This window comes from Manis pentadactyla, chromosome 19 (genome assembly GCF_030020395.1).
Source record: "Manis pentadactyla isolate mManPen7 chromosome 19, mManPen7.hap1, whole genome shotgun sequence".
Classification (NCBI taxonomy): Eukaryota; Metazoa; Chordata; class Mammalia; order Pholidota; family Manidae; genus Manis; species Manis pentadactyla.
In genome coordinates this window covers 14,566,794-14,588,844 of record NC_080037.1, presented here as the reverse complement: position 1 = coordinate 14,588,844, position 22,051 = coordinate 14,566,794, and the positions used below count along the sequence as shown (strand labels likewise).

At 37.9% G+C, this 22,051-nt stretch overlaps 2 protein-coding genes across 3 annotated transcripts in view; one reads left to right on the top strand and one right to left on the bottom strand.

Annotated features, from left to right (window-relative positions):
* Window positions 1–506: 506 nt before the first annotated feature.
* On the bottom strand, window positions 507–18,772 carry BPNT1 (3'(2'), 5'-bisphosphate nucleotidase 1). Of its 2 annotated transcripts, XM_036932122.2 has the most exons (10): window positions 18,583–18,772; window positions 14,679–14,806; window positions 11,551–11,655; window positions 10,737–10,844; window positions 10,302–10,350; window positions 8,848–8,939; window positions 7,711–7,755; window positions 5,020–5,217; window positions 2,340–2,445; window positions 507–1,387 (listed from the first exon to the last, which is right to left on the bottom strand). In XM_036932122.2, the coding sequence occupies exons 2-10, from the start codon at window positions 14,796–14,798 to the stop codon at window positions 1,239–1,241; spliced, it is 972 nt and encodes a 323-aa protein (XP_036788017.2). In that variant the 5' UTR covers window positions 14,799–14,806; window positions 18,583–18,772; the 3' UTR covers window positions 507–1,238. The 2 variants fall into 2 exon arrangements, with proteins under 2 accessions (XP_036788017.2, XP_036788024.2); XM_036932129.2 differs by lacking the exon at window positions 7,711–7,755 and having other exon boundaries at window positions 18,583–18,771.
* A 986-nt stretch (window positions 18,773–19,758) lies between these two features.
* Window positions 19,759–22,051, top strand: part of IARS2 (isoleucyl-tRNA synthetase 2, mitochondrial) — a 51,465-nt gene continuing 49,172 nt past the window's right edge. The window contains exons 1-2 of the mRNA XM_036932167.2: window positions 19,759–20,153; window positions 21,472–21,594. Of these exons, the coding sequence (XP_036788062.2) occupies window positions 19,887–20,153; window positions 21,472–21,594 (390 nt within the window). The 5' untranslated portion in view covers window positions 19,759–19,886. The remainder of the gene's footprint in view (window positions 20,154–21,471; window positions 21,595–22,051) is intronic.

Here is a 22,051-nt window from a genome sequence, read left to right as displayed (position 1 = left end):
GTAGACTTTTGGACAAAGCAATCTAGGTTTTGAGAGTTGTGAACTAAAAACAGATTTTCTGAATTATGGGCAAAATGCCCAACATGAAGCTGTATGCGTAGGTATCATCTAGTGAGAAAGTAGAGAGAGCTTAGAACAGAATCTTGGGGAATTCTGACATTTAAGGGAAGGAAAACAAAGAGAAACCAAGAAAGGAGCCTAACGCAGGGCGGCTCGAAGCGGGAAGAAGAGAATCAGGACAATGCGGAGAGAGGTGCAAGAGGAAGTGGTCAGAGGGGTCAGAGCCACAAATACTTCTTAGGGCCGGATTACAGATGCTCTCTGAGAGAATACTGTATTATCTTACCTAGAGAGTTCTAAACATAAATGATTATCAAAGTGCCTGGAGTAGCCTTCTTAAAATATGCAGAATCAAAATTTCTGGGATGGAGCCTATGAACTCTGCATTTTTTGAAAAGGTTCTGATATGCAGTTGGGCTTGAGAAACATTAATTAAAACCACTGACTTAATCCAATAACAGAGAAATTTATTTGAAAGCACTGAACAGAGACCCAACAAATAAAAATCCAGTCTGAATGTCTGAATGATAGCATCTGTTATAATCTCTCCTTGGAAAGGAATAAAGGCAATTAACTAACTTTCTACAGTTAAGCATTATAATAATGCTATAAGAATAAAGTAATGCCCACAGTAGAGGATATATAATTTTTAAATACTTGAAAATACAAAATACCTGGTGAATAACATTAAGAGCTAGGATTAGTTTATTATAAAGAAACTTTTCCCATAAATTCATTTTATCAACATACACATTAACATTTTAGCTTATTCATAATTGGAGTAGGAAAACTTTAAAAATTATCATGAAAAACAAGAATGAGATTCAGGTAACTTATATTTCTGTGCCCTAAAGAAATCTGGTTTATATAACAGGAATGTTGACTAAATTATTGGCCAGAATAGTTGGTTGGAACTAAATCTTCCATTAATTTCCCTAAATAAAAGGAGAAAAAAAAAAGTAACATACTGACTTCATAAATTCTCCAGATGTCAAAATTGGTCTGGTTGATTAGTTAATCAAGAAATTCTTTAATTTTTCTCCTCCTAAGTAACTGAGTATAAATCACAGAGCAACAATGCATAAAGTAAAGGTAAGGCTCTAATTCCATCCAGTTAGTTTTAAAATGTATTTTTCCAAGAACTAAGTTTTATCCTAGCTAAGTTAATGAGATGTCCTTTAAGGAACAAGTGCACTTTTAACAGATTCTGGAACTCGACTTGCATAGTAGTCATAATTCCTCAGTGTGGCCAGGACTCCTGCAGAGTTCATATGCTTCACTTCCTTGTTATACTGAAGAGCATTTCCATGGATATCGGTCAGCTTGCCTACGGGAAAAACATCATTACAACGTTAATGGGTGACTGGATCATTATGTATCTAGTTACTTTTAAGGGCTTCATGCTTGCTAAGGAATATCTAATTAATCGGGGATAAAATCAGGAATAAAATGAGTGACTATAAAGGTAAAGTTTTGATTTACTTGAAGTTCAAAACTATAGAGCAATTTTGACTAACTGAAGGCTAAAATTTTTTTCCTTCCTTCCCTGATTAATTTAATTTACCATCCTCAATTTAAATTTCTCATTAACTAGTGCCTCCTTTCCTGAGGTGATTACTTTTCCTATTAGTTATACTCCATCACTGTTATTCTTGATTTCAAAAATGTTTTCTTAATTCTACCCTTAGTATTAGCACTTTGTTTGGCAAGAGTTTAAGTGATGTCCATAAAACATAACTGTATTTTATTAGTTTCATTTAAGAACCTAATGAGGTTGGATTATGATGAATTTTAACTTCTTTGAAATACAATATGGTGATGAGATATTATTTGAGAGTAGATGTGAATGGATGCCTGTTTGAAACTGAAAAGTGATCTATGTATATATGTGTAACATTTTCAATCAGATTAGAAAACTTCTAACTACGACCTTAAAGCACTAGTACTGAGATATTTACCAATACTGGCTTAAAGGAAACTAAATGAGGTGATGATGATGATGATGATGAATATTTTACTTTTCAAGAAATAACCCTAAAAGCATTAAAGCTATAAATCAATAAAGGTTTAATAAAATCAACTGTATGCAGATCGAAATGCAAAAGTGAAACTGCAACTAAAGAAAAATGAATTTGCTGAAAACCCACTTTCTCACCTATGAAATGTGGGTTGGGTTGGTAACCTCTAAATTTCCTTCAAGCTTTTATATTCTAAGGAAGTTAATATGCTGAAACAGTGTAATATAAAAATTGTAATTTCCTGAAATAAAATGGACTTACCTCCCACAGCATGTAAAATAACTTCTGGAGCACAAGTATCCCACTTCTTACATCCAGGACTTGCAAATACATAAGCAGAGGCTTTCCCTTCAATCAGCTGGATAATCTGTGAGGTTAAAGATGATAATTACCCCTCAACAGCGAGTTGATAGGAGTGCAAATAAGAGAAATTGCTTGTTTATATTAAGTGTATGTATTTAAGTTGCTCTGTTACACTCAGGTTAAAGCTGTTAGCGGGTTTAATTGACACACGTAAGATTTGGAAAAAAAAAGAAAAAAATAACACGTATTACGAAGAAATATACAGAATAAATGCATAATCATCTAGTGATTTGAGGGGGCCAAAGTGGTTAAAAAAGCTAAAAGAAGGAAATTTGAACAGTCCAAGTTAGATAAAAGTTTTTTATGTTGTTTTCCTTTCTTACTGTAAAAGCAATATATATGTAGAAAGAGTAAAATTTTTAAATCTTGTAAAAACTTGACCATTATTACATAAAGGCCAGAGAAATATCAACTAGTGCAACAATGTATAAACTGTAAAAACAGTTTAGCCTAACATGAGTGATGTTAACTAGTCTAACAAGTAGATTCTTGAGTCTTTGGAATTATATCTCCTGCTCTTTCCCCAGGCAAAAAATGAATGTTTAAAGTCATCTTAATAATTATTCTTTTTAGTACTATTCAAAACTACCTTCAAATGATTAAACCTTGCTACAAGCTTTTGAGTAAAAAGGTTTTCTTTCATTTAACAAATATATGTAAGGTCTTATGTGCCAAGAACTATGCCAGGTCTATTTTTTGAGACTTTGTTAGATTCTCAAAAAGATTCTTCATGTAAAAAAAGTAACTGCTCAATAAGGTCTTTTCCCAGGAGAAAAGGTAGGAGCTGTGCAGGTTAGGGACGCTGTTCCTCAGGAGAATGGTGTCCCTTGGGAATAAAAGAGCCCCTTGGGTTTCTGTGGTTACAAAAATAGGGGCAAACACATCAGAAGAAAACAAATCCTACCATTTGCAACAACATGGATGGAGCTAGAGGGTATTATGCTCAGTGAAATAAGCCAGGCGGAGAAAGACAAGTACCAAATGATTTCACTCATATCTGGAGTATAAGAACAAAGGAAAACTGAAGGAACAAAACAGCAGCAAATCACAAAACCCAAGAATGGACTAACAGTTACCAAAGGGAAAGGGACTGCGGAGGATGGGTGGGAAGGGAGGGATGGGGGGGAGGGAAAGAAAGGGGGCATTACGATTAGCATGTATAATGTGTGTGGGGGTGGGGATGGAGAGGGCTGTGCAACACAGAGAAGACAAGTAGTGATTCTACAGCATCTTACTACGCTGATGGACAGTGATTGTAATGGGGTTTGTCGGGGGGACTTGGTGAAGGGGAAGCCTAGTAAACATAATGTTCCTCATGTAATTATAGATTAATGATACCAAAAAAAAAAAATAGGGGCAAACAAAATCGCTTCTGTTAGTTTACATTTCACCAGGAATACATTTTTACTTCGAAATGTTTCAGATTTTTTTCAAAATACTGTTATTTTTAGGTTCCCATTTTTCATCCTCCTGAAGTAAATGCTTTTGGAAAATCTAAAAACAGCTCTTTATTGCTTCCAAAGGGTTGCTGAGGAGATATGAACTCCATTCAGTTCAATATGTAGTATTTACCTTCCCTGTGCCATGCACACAAGTGTGAAATGCACATGTATCAGGAGCTATGTGCACTTCAGTATTCACACTAGAGCCTAAGTATGAATTGGGGGGTTCATAGGCACCGCCAAGGGCCAGCATATAGAGGAATATATATTTCATTCTCATAGGCTTGGATTTTAAATTGTTGTAAGGGGGTCATCCAAGGATTTGGGACAGGTGAGTAATATATGGTAAGTTTTGCATTTTTAATTGCTCTCGTGGTATTGTGAGGGCTGAACTGAACAGGGAGACCACTTTGGAAACTACTGCAAAGTCTGGATGAGGGATGATGATAGTTTTTAACTAGGACACTGGCAGTTGAGGTGGACAGAGGAGATTTTGGGAAGGAAGAGGATATATAGATGGGACCAGACTGATAGGATGTGAGGAAGGAAGGAGTCTGGGATGACTTTCAGGTGTCTGGCTGGAGCAACTAGGAAAATGATGGAACCACCACCCAGATAGGAAACTGCAAGAGGAACACATCTGGGGGCAGGCAGAGAAAGGAAGAGCTCAAACTGGGCATGCTGAACTGGAGATACCTGAGGAATGTGATATATCCAGGGAACAACTGCATGAGGGCTGGGGACAGAGACCAAACCGTTCAATTTCACAATCTTCTCAGGAGGATAGAAGTCGAGAGGAAAGAATGGGGCAAGTATCCAGGAAGGGACAGGTGGCCCATCCTTAGAGTCTGTAGAGGGAAGGTCTAGGAAGTAATCCAATAGGGTCCTTTAGAAAATAAGGGCTGGCAAGAGGCATGGGTTTTATCCTAATGGCTTAGTGCTGAATCCTCTTAGATAAAAAGGACTTAAATCTTAACATTTAAAACAAGTTCAAAGGTTGCTGAAATGGGCTGTTAATGGCAAATTACAATCTTTGATCTCTTCTCCCAAACTCTTATTTTACATTTCTCAAAAGCTCAGAATTTCTTGGCATGGTTCAGTTGCGTTTTGGAGTGGGTGACAGATGCGCTTCATACCTTGTTTCCTGCTCCGCCCACGCGCAGCACGTCGTCGGGGTTCATAGCAGTAACACAGTCAGTGACCAGCTTGTTGCTGTGGGATCGCGTAGTTGTGATAATGTGCTTCCCAGCCGGCACTTCTTTCAGCTGAAATCCAAAGGCACCTAAACCTAAAACTCCCCAGATTGTCCTCCCCAACACAGCATCTGGTCCTGCCTATGTAAAAGGAGTGAAACAACAGCAAAGCTTGTAGTCACTTAGAGAAAATTGTTAGCCATAAATAGAATATTTAGCTAAATTAGCATCATGAATTTTTAATGATAATGTTACAAAGAACGGGAACACTATCACTGACAAGGAAATTTTCCTGGGAGAACAGACTGACCATGCTCACTGTTGTGCTGGTTGTTTGGAGAGGCACTGAAGGGATCTCCCACCCTTACGCCCTGGAGTCTTCAGGAAAGGAATCCTCATATACTGATTCCTCTTCCTCTCTGAAGCATCCAATAATCTTATTGTTGTATATGAAGAGAGTTGTTTAAAAAAGGTACTGAAGTTCCCAGGAAATGAAACACCATGTACTGATTACTACTTTGCATTACCCGAGAAACAATAAAGATTGTTATTATGGGAATAAGTAATGTGATAATGTATATTGCTGCTACAGAGACAGAGCAACCAAATAGGCTGATACTGAAGAGTAGTCATGGATGATGGGGTCATGGTTAAAGATTCAACTAACAATCATGGTAGTAAAATGACAATGATATATAGTACATATCAATGATATTTTGTTATAACTATATGCTTCACATAGAAAAATATAACCTTTATTTCATGGAAAATAAAACTGACACATAAAATAACACAAAGTCATCAAAATACTATTATATTAATATAGTCAACATATATTGCAAACATACATACATTTTACTGAATACTGAGCATATACCAGGCACCTTATTTAAGTACTTTACATGTATTATCTCATTTAATCCCCCAAACAACCCCATAGAGTATGTATCACCATCCTTATTTTACAGAAGAAAAAATGAGATTCGGTAAAATTAAGTAACCTGACCAAGGACTCTAGGAAGATCATACCCATACTAAAGCTTATCTGTGCCCACAGCTAATATCCTTCATTACTAAGCTACTGCCTGAGTTTACTTGTCCAAACACTTTCAAACCCATCATCTTATTTGTCATACAGCAGTACCCTGGGTGCTGTTACAATGAAATACGCTTACGTTGCAGGTCAGCATCCCTGGCAGCAGACTCTGGGCTAGGCAGGGTACTTATTAAGGAGTACCCCTGGATTAACACCATGGAGGGGAGGGGGGAAGCGAGAGTGCGCAGGAGAAACTGAACCGTGAGGCAGCCCCAAGAGGAGCTTCAGCCGACTCTAGGGAAAGCTCTGGGGCTAGAATGGCCCTTCAGTGCTGTGAAAACTGGAATGAAATACCAGGCCTTTACATCATTCAGTAATCAGTCGCTGGAGATGGGCTGCCTGGGGAAAGGGCTTGTCACTGGGCGAGCTGGCACTTTACAAGTAAGGCAGCCCCTGAACAGGCTGACAGCTGAAGGCTGTCCACTGAGAGCACTCCCTACGTAGTGGGCAACACAGGAACAAGTGCCAGGTGCTCAGTACTCGCTTGTGTGCTTCCAGGGCTCCGCCTGAGGCCACTGCGGGAGGCTTACTTAGAGCCTGAAAAGTACACATGGACTCCATGGTGGCTCTGGGTGTTCATTAGGCTTCACCTTGATTGCTGAGACAAATTTCATGCTCCCAAGAAAACTATTTATTAATTCAGCTCTACAGTTATTTTGAAAAAGAGAGGAAAGCATACTTAAGAGTGAAAATGAGTATTCTGGTCCCTAAAAAGTCATCGATTATTCTGTAAATGAATATTTAGGCAAAGAGGATGAGACCATTCTGGAAATGGTGAGGTAATTGCAAGGCCACAAGGCAGCCAGCTAGCCTTCCTCTATGCTCCTCACCTTTCAATCTGTCTCTCTCCTTCAAAGGTTCCACACCAACTTTCTCGTCAACATTTTTATCTTACTGATGAGTTAATTAAGATTCATAACAGTAAGAACCTAGCCGTGATATAAAGAGACTGGGTTTCTTTGCACGAAGCCATGCTGCTCTCTGTACATGCATACCAGCTTCAGAATCTGTTAGAAGAAATAAAGCTTGAAAAAGCAATACAGAGTAATAGGTGAACCTGGGTTTGATTCCCCAGATCTGCCAGGGACAGAGTAGGTGACCTAGGGCAAGTTAATGCTTCAGTTCCTCTTTTTTAAAACAGGGGTATCATTAAAGGATTGTGGTGAGCATTAAATGAGGTAATACATGTGAACCCCTTGAGTTGCCAGCACACAGTAAGCTCTTGATAAATTTTAGCTATTATTATGGTGATGACAATTACTTAAAATTGAGTATTCAGCTTTGAATACTGCCAACAGAGCTGAGCAACTTTTCCACTTGTTTCAACAAATTTAAGATGTAAGCGAGAGAGAAGGAAAAGCAAGGGAAAAGAAAGTGTACAGAAGGGAATGCGGTGGAAGGAGAGGCAACGAAAGGGAGAAGCAACACAGGAGAAAATGAACTGGTACATGGGATGAACAACGGCTACCTGGGAAACAACAAGTTGCCTACCTCTTTTCACCTACTGGTGAAGCCAAAACCCTAACTGTTTTTCTCACCTTTGCTTCATTCCTGTGTTCCCTTAAGTTCTGCTTTTCATTGTTCTGTGGAAAATGAATACAATTTTTCTAACCTCAGAAAGAAGTGATGGAAATTATTAGCAAGATTTAAGCACTCAGATCTTGTTTTGATGAAAAGTGCTGTGCATTACAATGTTACTATGAATTAAATGCCCCTCTTTTAAGTAATATTTCACTTAAAATTTACATAATAACCACAGACTTGTATCTGCATATAATACTGTATAAACATTAAAGTCATAATAAAAGAATTATGGACACTTAAACAATTCAATATAAGAGATATTTCCAAAACTGCCTATGTTTACTAAATAATGGTAACAAGCACATGATTATAAAGAAAAAGTTACAATCATACAAATGGCAGAAAAAACAAGTTTATCATAGAAGTAGAAATTAATACTGCTTTTAACTCAAATTGGTTATTCAGAAGTAATAGTTCCCACTGTGGTTACTTTGTTTCCCCAAAGTGCTATCAAGATCACACTAATGTAAATATGTTAAATCTCAACAATTTCCTTTAACATTTAATCTGATTTAATGGTAATCTCTGCTTTAGAATTTCATTAGTTTGTTTGTAAGGAAGACTATTTCTTGGATTTATAATAGAAAGTCAAAGCAGATTAGAGAGACAAGATAAGAGGATAAGAGAAACTAGCGCAAGAGATATTTAGTCCTTTTATCAATGCTGAGTATAATTTAGGTGCTATGTTGCATTACCTGGAAAACAAGATGGCTAGCATCTTTTGTTGGTTGAAATGGTTCATTCTTCAATGTGCTTCTAGAACCACCTGTAAATCAGGTGTCTCAGTGATCAAGCTAATCAAGAACCATATCAGTAATTCCCAAACTTTGGCATTTGAATAAAAAGTTTACTTAACATATAGCATGCTTATGTATACACATATACCTACATATACATTCCTAGTATCAATGCTCCCAGAGGTTCTGATTCAGTAGGTCTGGGGCATTACTTGGGAATTTTTGAAAAGCTCCCCAGATGATTGCATGTGCAACTAAGCTAGAAACCGCTGGATTAGACAACATCAGGGATTATTTTTATAACATTAAAATTATCTATCTAATAAAATATTTTTATATAATTTATAGTAATACCTGGTAGTTATAATATGGCTGGTTAATAACTCCTGCTATGGCTTTTCCTTCATAAGCAATTCCAATAAGAACTGTTACATTGTCAAGAAGACCTATAAAAAGAAATAAGTATTAATTATTATATAACTCTTCTCATGTATGACTCATCATCAGCACATCAACTGCTCCAAGTTATTTTTGTAGTAAAGGTAAGGAATTTGCAATCAATTATCCACGATCAATCCTACTTCTGGCAAAAGGAACAAATTATGAGTGAGACAGAAATAAGGTCTATGGCCATTTAATTAATTGATATACATTAGCACAATTTATAAACCAGTTAAATGAACCAACCATAACTCTGCAGCCACTATCATTAGATTCCTGCTTGCCCCCTCCACCCCCATCCAACTCACTCTTGCCTGCTGGATCACTCTATTCCGGGATTACTCTCTAGACTTGCAGCTCAAGCCTTTAAAGTAAGGTTTCTCAAGGTGGGGGTCCATGGACTACGAAACAACATTTTAGAGCTAACTAACATAATTTTTACAATATAGATTCTCTGGCTCCTTCCCAGAGCTAGTGAATCAAGATCTAAACAAGCTGTGTAGGAGCTCTTGTATACACTAAAGCTGCCTAGAGTTTCCCTATTTCTCAATGGATTAGTGACCTTTTTAGTGCTCACACACACATACATAATGAACGCACATGTACACACATGTGCACGTGCGTGTGCACCCACACCCACACTGAGTGACTGACTTGTTATACATGTGTCTCAATCAAAAACAGAGAGTTTTTCCTAGCAATTATGAGAAATTTGCTTCTTTGAAGCCATGAAACTGATAATTAATATAAGAAAACCTACATGGATCTTTATTTCAAAAATAAAACTGCTTATGCCAGTTCATGAAACTCTGGCTCTGAGCCCGGTCTTTCTTACTTTCATGTTGCCAGTTTTGTTTTACTTTGGTGCTTTCTAGTTTTTTACATCTTAGATAATTTCAGAAAGGAGAGATCTTGTACTGTTTCTAATTGCATCTTTAAAGATGAGGCTGTGAAGTGAGAAAGCAGTTCACAGATAAGGGGAAAATGTGTGGAACTGGCATGGAAGGTGGGCAGTACAGCTGTGCTTTTTCATGGTCTTTCTACCCTAGTAGAGCTGGGGGTTCAGTATATCCCCTTTGGCAATGCTGGTTTAGTGTTAGTGATCCTCACCTGGTGGACAATTAGAATTGCAGGGTTGTTAGAGTGCGTGTATGGGATATTTGTGGCAGACTAATTTTCTCCCTCTCTGTCTTGACAACCACTGATGTATAATGACAGCTAGGATGAACACAAATACAGCTTTAGGGCATAGACATAAAATAATGATGCTGGGTTTTTGTACAACATATGAAATATTATGTGTTTATAACTAAACATTATCTACTAGTCCTACTGCTATCAAGTACAAGTACAAAAGAGATACCTACCTTCAGTATATTCTTTGGTACCATCCAGAGGATCAACCCAGACCACAAGCTTAAAAAAAAAAAGGAAATACCCAAATTAAGCATACAAAATTTAAAAAATAAATTTGAATAGATTAGCTAAAACTATCTTACTTTCATTTTTGAAATTACATTATGGATGGCTTAAGCCAATGTCATCAGTTTTGCAATAGTGAGAATACCTTATTGTTTTGCAATCTTGGAAAAAACCCACTTAAGTTAAAGAAAAGTGTGATTTAAGTATTTTAAATATGAAATGCTTAACTGATAAAAGTACACTGTCACCTTGGAAAGCTTTCAAGCTCCTGGCTGCCCCCATTTTATAACTAAACCTTTCATCGTTATAGGCACATTTTATTTCTTTTATTATGGAAAAATGAATATTAGTAGATGGTTAAGTAATGATATGGAACATACATCTTCCTCTTTGATAGTTCTGTACTGTGATGGGCATGGTTGCTTCAGTATTTCTTCCCACTGACCATCTTCAATCAGCTCTTGATCCACTTCTTCAGAAGGCAGATCCTAAAGCAGAGAACACTTGTGGTTACTGAAGTTGTTGATTGTTTACAGAGTACCCTTTGTCTTAGTAACAGAAGAAATGCAGCATCAGTTTTCATTAGTCCTGTTTACCACTTATGTATAGAGCTTAACCAAGTAAAAAATAAAGCAAACCAAATAAAATTGCAAAAATGATCATATATGGCTCATCAGTGTTGATTACAAAGGAACTCAAGTTCATTATCCTGAAGAGAGTTTAAAAAGAAAAGAATTTTTAAGTATTATAGACTTATTTAAGTAAGTGGCTCTGACATCAGATACCTCTACTTTGTCAGTTACATGAGCTGTCAAGTCCTTCACTTTCGCAGTGGTTTAGTTTCGGGATAAGTATGCAAATAAGCCTACATATACCCTACAACAACCTCAACCCAAACAGAAACAACAAAGTGCATTTTATTCCAAAATTCTAGAACTCTGCCCATCTTATAGTTTGTATGCAGAATATTATAACAGTAACCGTATCTTCTACAGTCAAGAATTGAGACATCTGGCCCAGACACGGACCAAAATATTTTATAATCAGACATTTTCTGCAAGTCCAAGGAATATAATTATTTTTGTGTTGAAACACTAGATACAATGCTTAAAATCATGACAGTGCATATAAATAAGGTGGCAATTTTAAATCTCTATGGTAAGCAGGCATAAAAATATATCCTTGAAGTCTTACCTCTTCTCCTATAATTGTCAGTTTGGGGAATTTCCGTGCCAGTGAAGAGCATATGCTCATTTGTGCCAATCGGTCAGCTTTGGTCTGCAGATCTGTTGCACAGGTCTGCAACAAAGAATGCAAATTTTAGCAGAACTAATTTGAAATAAGTTGTCCTCTGATTCTGAGTGCATGAGTGCCTGTATTATGTAAATTACACCATCTGTTTTTAGATTCATGGAACTTAATACCGAATGAGTCAACTCCTTTCTGGGCCATGGTTTTTCTCATGGGATTTATGGTGGCTAAAGTTTGGAAAGGAGCTCTTAAATTACAGGAACATTTTCTCCCCTAGTTCAGAAATTCCCTTCTTACAACCTCTAGATCAATCTTTCCTCAAACAGGTTAAGAGACAGGAAATTCATACCTTTTCAAGGCAGTCAAAGCTAAATACTGTACCTTTAGTTATTTGAAAGGTATTCCTTATACAGATCCTTCTGTAACCTCCACTCATTAATTCTAATCCTAATCAAGCAAGAGGTTCTCAGGACAATTTGCATATGGGTATAGAACTTCTATTTCTAAAATATAAAGGACTATGAAAATGAATGAGAGTAATATTTAACACATAGCTCACCTATGGCATTCTTACTCAATCCATATGGCAGAAATGCTAGTGAAAGATAGTGGAAAATCTCGCAATTAATAGCCACAACTTCCTTTGTCAGTTTGTTTTCAGAGAATTATGACATGCACAATTTAGATATGCCTTGCCTGGTTAGGTGGGTTTACAGATATTAAACAGAAATTTTGTAATACTCTAAATGAGATAAGGAATGATCATGAAAATCAGTCTTTTCTGCTACACTTCAGTTTACCAGTTATTTCAATCCAAAGTACTATTCTGCTAGAATGCAGTGCCCCAAGGGCAGAGATCTTTGTTTTATTCCCTAAGGAACTGTGTCTGGTACACAGTAGGTGTGCCATATTAACTATCTGTTGAATGAAACTTTTTAAAAATTGTTAAATTTAAAGGTGACGTATATATCAAATTTAGAAACTACTGCTCTAGAGAAAAAAAAAAGACATATTGATAGCCATTCACCTACATGAGGAAACCCACTCTTTTATTCTCTAGGATAAATATTTCCTGTTCTTTCTACTGACATAGTGCCAGACCTTATCATTCTGAATATATTGTGTGATAAATCTGATTTTGTCCTCTTTTAAAAAGAGATATAAACAAATAGATATAAAGTACTAGAAGTACCTGACCAGTACAGAGAACAGTGAGATTATCACCTTTTTTTCCTAACTTGAACACTATATTTCTATTACTATCTAGATATACACTACAAAATGGTACATCAAGTATAACCACAACATAAAATCAATTTAAACAAAATAAGTGCTACTAAGGAAAAAGTGTGGAAACCAATGATGCAAAATACTGGCAGTGGTACCATGATGGAAGATTTTTGTTTACTTTTTACTATTTTTCTCCATTTTCTATTTTTTTAATAGAGAAAACTTTACTAAAAAACAGTTAAGAATAGTAGCCTTCTGAAAGTTGCTGTATCACACTAAAGGTTTATTATTGAGCATGTATGTGGTCAACTAAAGCCTCTTTTAAACAAATTTGACTTACCTCTTATTACTTGAACATCAATACAGGACTTTATATTACTCCTGTTATATTATCCTATTGGATTTGACCCACTTTTTCAGAGTCTGCAACTATTTTGAATCCTTATTCTGTGATCCAAAACATTAACTCCCTTTCCCAGCTTCATTTTATTGACAGATTTGGTAAGTATGTTTTCCATCTTCTGTCACATTTTTGAGAAGGAAAAAGCATTCAATGAATTTTTTAAACTGTATTTAAGTTAATGGTTAAAGAGAAAAGGAAATAGTCAGGAGCAGAGTCCTGTGATCTGTCACCAATGATCTTTTCTAGGTTGAAATGAACCACAAATTAAAAGTTTGTGGTAATGTTCATTCAATTATTACTGTACCTAACAGTGGCTCAGGACGGAGGATGGGAGAGGTCATCTATATATTTATAAATAGCTTGAATTTTTTTTGAGAATGGAAAATGAGAGACTATAACAACTTTTTAAAAAAGTTAACATACCTTATATCTAGTTCCTGTACTATTAAGCCCATAAATCTATCAAAAACGAAAATTAGATTTCCTTGTCCTTGTGACTCTTAATTCTTAAAAGCAGTTATGCTGAATTTCTTATAATTAGCTCATATGCACTTACTACTAGGCTTTTTTTACTCATAATATATTTGGTCCTCATTTTTTTTTATGCTAACAGCTTTAGATAGATGTCTGACCTACCATAAAGGAGTGACGATCATTAGAGCGTCAATGGTTAATCATATCCTGTAGGGCAAAATTACAATGCAATCTTCTTTAAAGATTATGATAGAAAGTCAACATATGGAAGCTTATGTTTAAAAAATCTGTAATGTGAAATAATCAAGTCTTGTAGAAAAAAATATATTTTTAAGTAGAGGATAGGCATGGTAGGATTTCTTTGAAGAATCAACTATCAGACAGTGACTGCAATGGGGGTGAGGACTTGATAAAATGGGTGAATGGTGAAACCACAATGTTGTTCATGTGAAACCGTCATAAGATTGTACATCAATGCTACTTAAAAAAAAGAAAAAAAGAATCAATTATCATTATAAACTATCTTTCTGATAACTTACCTAAGTTTTTAATTACCTTACCAGAAAGAAAAAACCTTATTTTGGGTTTCTTCTCCATGAAGAAAGACATTTTTTTAAAGTTTTGAATATAAGGAATACTTATTTAAAAGACAGATTTTACCGAACTTGTCAAGTTCCCCAAGAACTGCATGGCTTTGCATGTATTTAGGATATGAAGATAGGTTATAATGCCCTGGGGCCAGAAGTGGTCAGAATGCCCAGTCATATAATAAAAGTTTTGGATGTAGAAAGTCAGGAGTCATTTTCAAAGCAAAAATGGAGCCCACCTGAACTAAGGGTCTTGCAATCACCATAAGGGAGCCATTGATAATTTCAACTATCAAAGTCTGTCCAAATTATTACATCCTTTAGCTAAACCTGAAGGAACAAAAATAAAAATTGATATGAAATGAAATTTTTAGTACCTTCTCCACGATATCCAGATCTCCTTCAGCAATAACACGTCTGACTATCATTCCTGCCTTTTGAGCAACAGAATATGCTGAGGCTACCAACCTCATCAACACAGTGTGACTGGAAGCCATGATAAACCCTAAAGGGAAATTGAGACAAATGTTTTGTTACTTTCAAAGCCAATACTTGAATTCAGTTCATCACATATTTGGGTGCTTAATGGTGTAGATTCTATAGTAAATATTTTCTAAGACGCTTGGAAAAACTCTATTTCAGCATTAGCTCTCTCACTAAATTTTATTGGTCTTCTTTCTCTCTGCAGATGGGACATTTTGAAGCTTGGGGAAACTGGCCCAGGCCTATGAGCATGTGAGAAAGTTCTATGTATAAGATGTGTAATGTGCAAAAGCTGTGGGAGGTGTTCCAAGGGATAAGATAAAACATCTTTCCTTAAGGAGCTAATATTTTGGTGGGTTGAGGGTAAAATATTGTAACCTAAAGTTTATAGTATATATCCCAAGAACACTCTCTAATAAACCTCTTGTACTTTATCTCTGTCTCAGTGTGCTCAGTACTGGGAACAAATCCATGATAAAAACTCTCCCACCTCTAATCAAATCAAGTCAACATTACTTCAATGCAATAAGGATACACAATACATATAAACCTCAATTCAGCAACAGTTATCATTTTACCACCAGTTTCTCACTGCATATTTGATCTGATGTGCCTTTTAACCTCCTTACATCTTTTTTCGATCATCCACATTCTGTTCACAGGGATTATGAACATAACTGAGACAATGAACAAGTGAAGTGTTTGAAACCGTTCAGCAGGAACAGGATTGAAATTGATATAAGGTAATGAATACCATACTGTGATCAACAGGTGTCTAGAATTAAGATGAAAATAAAATGGGTTTCTATGTATTTGAATTGTTTATCTTATTATGTCGTTTTCAGGCTCCATCCATTTTCTTGGCATGCTAGGTGTTAACATGTGGAAAAACTGGTTATGATAATTACTAATTCAGGAAAACCTCAAATAGAAAGTGGGAAGAATAATTTAGCAAGCACTTTGTTGACCAGCCAGACATCTGATTCATTCTGCGTTGGAAAAGGTAGTCTGCACTGCCCAGATGTCTTCACTGCTGAGGATATTTTCACATGTGTTGGTATGCTCATTCAGTCACCATGTTATACAAAACGCCAATTATGAAAGGCAGATCATTTCCCCTCAATGTACAGTGTTGTTCTGACTTCTGAGAGATATCGTGCACCTTTCAGCCAATTAAGCAATCATTCCAGCCTTGCCAGGCTTCATGTATGACTAAGCCACTGCCCTTTATGTTTTCCAGGGCCACATTATTTTCTTTCAAAGAAAAACTTTTAGGTCTTGCCTTTCTACTTTGTTCCTCAGAAAGTGTATATTATATTGATGAACCACTATTTGAAGCTAACATCAGCTTTCTAAGAATGTAAAAAGTTAGGTTTGATGTAAAGCATAATAGTGATTCATAAAGAGATCCTGCAAATCACTTTTACTTAGCAAATAAGAAAATATTTCTACCGTTTTCTCTGAAAGACTGCTTCGGCCCAAACTGAATTAGTAGTGAAATATTACATTCCCCTAGAAATATTTTTCTTACACTTTTTTTTAAACAAGTGAATGCAATTTTGGCTCTTGGTGTAGAGAAATGTAGCTAATCATAATATCCAAACATGAAATTTACGGGGGAAAAAAAAAAGGTTCTTATTAGCCTTTTAAATTGTGCCCCCTCCCAAGGCCCAAATCAGAATTAGTGGCTGACAATATAGGGATACAGAGGAAGGCCAAAAATCTCCCTGCAAGTTGGTAAGTTTCTCACAGCAGCTGACATTATACCCATTGTACTTCCCTTTCTACCAGTTTTACACCTTCTGGGTCCCAAAATGCTACCTTTTGTGAAGAGGTGTTTCTGAGAGCTTAATAAAAAACAACGTAGTCGTTAAAGACACAGGCCCTGGAGCCAACTGCCTGTGTTCAAATCCTGTCTCTGGCACACACAAGCTGTGTGACCTTAAGAAAGTGACTTAAATTCTCTGTGTCTCAATCTCTAAAATGGAGCTAACAATAGTATCTATAGATAGGTTTGCTGTGATTATTGAATTCATAACATATGTAAAGCACTTACAATGGTCCCTGGCACAAGATAAGCGCTAAATAATACTGGCTAACCATTATTATGACTGTCCTTACTACAGGCTACCCTGTGGGACATTAGGGCAGTAGTAAGGGCAAAAAATTCCTATAGCTTCTGCAACATTATTTTGACCCTGAAGATAGAACATGATAACTAACATTACCCTGACTCACAGTGTAAGTTCTTTTTCTTAACATTCTGGGCTTGAGGCTTACAGTACCTGTGCAAAAGGTTGTGTGCCACTTAAGGCCCTCAACATAACATCCCACTGTGTAAGCAATCTTTACAGCTGCCAACAGGGCAAGATCAGAAGGATAAAAACAAGAATCAAATAATACATTTTTCTCATAGTCTTGAAGAGGTATCTTCAATTCAGTATAAAGATCGTGAGCAAATGAGGATTAGGATCTAAAAACTGATCAAAATACTAAGATTATTTATCTTTGGAACCTGGACAAATGATGCTAAAGTTCAGGTCATTTGGAAAAATAAAGTTGTGAGCATAACAGAGCAAATTCTGAGAAGCGAACAATGAACTGAGATAACTCTCCTGACCAGCTATCAAAACATGACTTGTTGTAATAATAACAATTCAGTTCTGGGCAGAACTAGAGAGACAAATAAATAAATTCCAGTGACAGATCCAAATGCACTGAAGGTGGTATTTCATATCATGGAGGAAAGTCATTTGTGCCTAAATGGCAGGGACAATTAGTAATCTCTTTAAAAAAATGCTGGATCCTTTTTGTATTTTTTATATCAATATATATTCCAGATTAATGCATGACTTTAAAAGTAAAGAATGAAACCATAAAAATATGGGAATATATGTGGGCGAAATGTTTTCTAAATTTGGTAAAGGACTTTTTAATATGACAAAATTAAGAATCTATAAAAGGTATATTAATAAGCTTGATTGAATAAAAATTAAAATGCCTATATGGTCAAAATCCCCTAAACAAAGCAAACAGATGGTTGACAAAATGAGAAAAATGTTTGTTTCACATACTAGACAATTGAGCTAGTTTGTGTTAGGTAAAGGGCTTTTATATATTATTATGTAAAAGATGAATAATCCAATGTAAAAATGAGCAAAGGATACGAATAGGCAATTCCTAGGAAAAGAAAAGCAATGGCCATTAAATACATGAAATGCTCAACCTCGAGAGAAATGCAAACAGAAACAATGAGACATGGCTGTTCACTTGTAAAATAAGCATGTATAAGGAAGTATGCATCCTCCTGAGCATTGTTAGGAGGATGTAAAGTGGTAAAACCTCTTAGAAGGGTTTTGAAAATCTGAAGAGAAAAATACATCTTTCGAACTAGCAATTATATTTTCAGAAAAAACTAAATAAATCAAGCAAGTCTACAAATAAGTAGGAAAGACAATAGGAAGGATGTCTGCTACTTTAATTAAATTTAATTTTAGGCGTAAGTCTCTAAATTTGGGTGCACTAACTGAACCTACTGATTAGGCTTGCCTTTCTACCAGACAGCCATAAGACGACCCCGGAGCAACAGATATATAATTAAAATGTCGATACCCAACAATCTAGGTCCGAATTGTAATTTCTGGAGAGGCAATATGATTCACGTTAGTCGTTTTCTGATTTTTAAACATAAACTCCTTAAATTTCCTCAGATCTGTGCAAAGGAGTGGAGTTAGGGGACCAGTTAACAACCCAGATCTGCCTAGGGCCCTGGCCCTGACCCTCAGGGGAGAAACTTACCGTGACAAACCCGGAACGAGGTCAGGCGAAAGATACTTCAGGGGTACGAGAAAACGCGTTATTAAGCAACAGGCCCGTCGCTGCGCCCACTACCGAGCTTCCTCCCGGTCAGCGGGTCGCTTAGACCGTAGCGGGGTGTTGGACGAACCCACCTCGGCTTCTGAGCATGCGGGAAACTCAGCGCAGGCGCGGAACAGACGCTTCGCCGAAGTTTCCTTCTGCTCCCAGCCCGCCAGAAAACCGCTTCTCCGTGTTTTCCCCACGCACCGTGTGGGCGTAGGTCGCTAGCGTCTAAGCGAAAGGTGTATGTATAAAGTTTCATTATGGTTTCAGGTGTCTTCTAGTGGACTCTGTACAGACAGTTCACTCTTAAAATGTTAACTGGGTCAGTGATACCTCCCTGCGACGGTGGGCGGCGTCTTGACTTTGAACACCTAGGCGTCCCTGGACTGGCTTCCGAGGGTCCCTGACGCCTCCACCTCCGCTCCCGGCAAGGCATTGTATGGCAGAGTTGTGTTACTAGTGCTTACCTTTTTTTTTTTTTAAAGCGTTCTGCTGACAAATCCTGGGAGAGTGCCTGTCTGACCAGACGGACCATATTAATGGATTCTTTTTTCTGTTTGAAGCACAGAGGAAATCTCAACGATTTTTATTTCGGTGCCAAAAATACAGACAGACAAAACCAAGTGCCTGTTTATCACTTAGGGCTTTCATCAACCTATTTAAGGAGCAGAGTTATTGTGCCACACACAATAGGGATATAGGGAATTTGAAAAATAATCAAGTCCATTTATAATGGCACTCAGCCTTGCACTGTCTAAAGCAGTGCTGCCCACCAAGGTAGCCATTAGCACCGTGTACTTTGAGCACTTGGTAAATTCCTAATCCAAACTGAGAGACGCCCTATGTGTAAAATGCATACCAATTCCGAAGACTTACTATGAAGAGAAAAAAAAGTGACAGAACTTATCTTTGATTTTATGTTAATTACATGATGAAGTGATACTATCTTTGGATATACTGGGTTAAATGAAATACATATTTTTAAAAAGACTGGGTGGGCACTGTGATTAAGTCGGAGCCGCTCCACTTCTGCCACACCTTTCCCCGCCCCTCGGAGCCAGCCCCGCCCCGCGACGGTCGCAGCCAAGACCTGGAGGCGGCCCCGTGCTCTCTGCGCGGTCTGTGCCCCGCGCGCGTGCGCAGTCCCGCCGGCTCGCCGAGGTTCTGCGGGGTCCCTGTTCCCCAGAGCCCCTGTGGGGGCGAAGATCCCGCGCTCACGGGGAGGCCGGGGGTGACCCGCCATGCGTTGGGGGCTGTGCCCTCGCTGGCCGGGCGCAGCGGGTCTGGCCGCGGCCCGGAATCTGTGGGTGCCGCCCCGCCTTCCTTGTCGCCCAGGGTGGCGAGGGACGACAGGGAGCCCTTTGGTGCGGCCGGTGACCGGGGCCAGTAACCAGCTGCAGAATTCGAGTAATGGCAAATACCGGGACACCGTGTTGCTGCCGCAGACCAGCTTCCCCATGAAGCTGCTGGGCCGCCAGCAGCCCGACACGGAGCTGGAGATCCAGCAGGTACCGCCCCGCCCCGGCGCGGAGGAGCGGGGCCTAGAGAGGGAGGCCTGAGCCTGCGCGCGGAGGGAAGCGGGCCCCGCCGGGCGCCACACCCGGGCGGGCGACCCTCACGCCGGGCGGGCGGGGCCGGGCCTCCTGCTCGAGGCCACTTGGGGCGGGGGTTGTTGTGATCCGATAGTTGGAAGTCGTCCGCTTCCCACATGTTTGATTGCCTGAAAACATAAGAAACCTCTAGGTAGATCCCTCAGTGGTGACAGGTTCCAGAGCAGAACGTTAAGGTCGTAAACTAGAGATGCTCAGATGGCAGCATTGAATGTAAGTCCCATTTTTAGCCTAGGCAACACAAGTTGACTTTTGGCACTTTTCACGTGGCTTGCAAAAAGTAAATTGACGTGTACACATATAAGTAAAAATTCCGTGACGTGGAAAGGTTGCAGCTCACTTTTGTGGTATCAGCAGGTCTCTATATGGAATTAGGACTCGTTTAAGGCTAAATCAGCGGTACTGATTTCCTGAGTCCCCTTCCTACACTGTGCGTCTGTTTCCTTAGTTCCTCAGACTGGACTGAACTTAAGGCAGAGATCCACTTGTTAGTTTCTTAATTCTGGAGTCTTTAAGATCCCTGATATTTAAGATTTATTGGTTGAATTTTGCATAGCCTAAATATTCTTAACAACAGTTACCTGGTTTTCTACACCCATAACCTGGTTTGGGCCATCTAATTTTTCGAAGTGTTTAAATTCAGTATTTTTGTATGTCAGGAACTGTGACAATTTCAAATGTTTTCTCAGTTAACTCTCACACTGGCTCTGTGAATTAGGTGTCAACGTTTTTTCAAATGAGGGAGCGGGCTAATAAGGCAAAGTGATGTGGCAAAAGGCACACACACAGCGTGTAAGGGAAGAGGATTGGGACTGCACTGAGTGTTGTTCATATTTAGAGAGGGCCTACCGTTGAGGCCAGAGAATAGCAAGAGTAAGTGTGGAGAGGTGATCTGCAGTTCCTTCAGCATGGCTGGACCACAAAGCAGAGGCTGGGGAGTGCTGAAAGTGTCCAAGAATTTAGTGGTACTAAACCTTTGCAGCATCCTGTGTACCATATAAAGAGCTTAGACTTTAATGTCTGAAGTCTATGAGGAAACTATTTCAAAGTTTTAAGACATGACTACTCAGATGTGTGTTTTAGAAACTTCGCCTTTTCAGTTTTAGAGTGGAATATATCGGGATGGGGTTAATATATAAGAGTTGGCTGTTATTATGGTAAGGTTCAGGAGTATGTATTTATATGACTTTTAGACATTATTGTTCTTTTTAAACAGAAATGTGGATTTTCAGAGCTTTATTCATGGCAAAGAGAAAGAAAAGTAAAGACAGAATTTTGTCTTCATGATGGACCTCCTTATGCAAATGGTGACCCTCATGTTGGACATGCTTTAAATAAGGTAATTATAATTTAGGTTTAAGACTTGAGGGAAAATCTTTATTTAAATATACTACCAGGAGTGTGTTCTTATTTTATGACAAGCATCAGTCTGTGTTGACACATAAAACTAAAATGTCTTATTAGAAAGCAGCAATGAACAGTTTTAGGACACTGTGAGAATGTCACTGATACTTTGAGTTTATAGTTATTTCACATCATATAATATAGCTATATGTTATATATATAATTGTACATCATATTATATTTTGCATAATCTTTTTCAGTAAATAATTATTGAATACTTGCTATGTGCCAGGCATCATTCTAGACTCTGGGAATAGCAGTGAACAAAATAACGATAAGTCCTGTCCTTATGGAGCTTATCCTCTAGTCAGGAAAGACCCAATCAGTAAGACAAGTGAGGAAAATAGGTAATATGTCAGATAGTTGCTGTGGACTGAATATTTGTTCTTATG

Coding starts and splice junctions, on each gene's coding strand:
- BPNT1 (XM_036932122.2), bottom strand. CDS start 14,798: ATGGCTTCCAGTCACACTGTGTTGATGAGGTTGGTAGCCTCAGCATAT. Junction 10,351..10,736: donor GAACTATCAAAGAGGAAGAT/GTATGTTCCATA, acceptor TTTTTTTTTAAG/CTTGTGGTCTGGGTTGATCC. Junction 7,756..8,847: donor AGCCATATTATAACTACCAG/GTATTACTATAA, acceptor CATTTTCCACAG/AACAATGAAAAGCAGAACTT.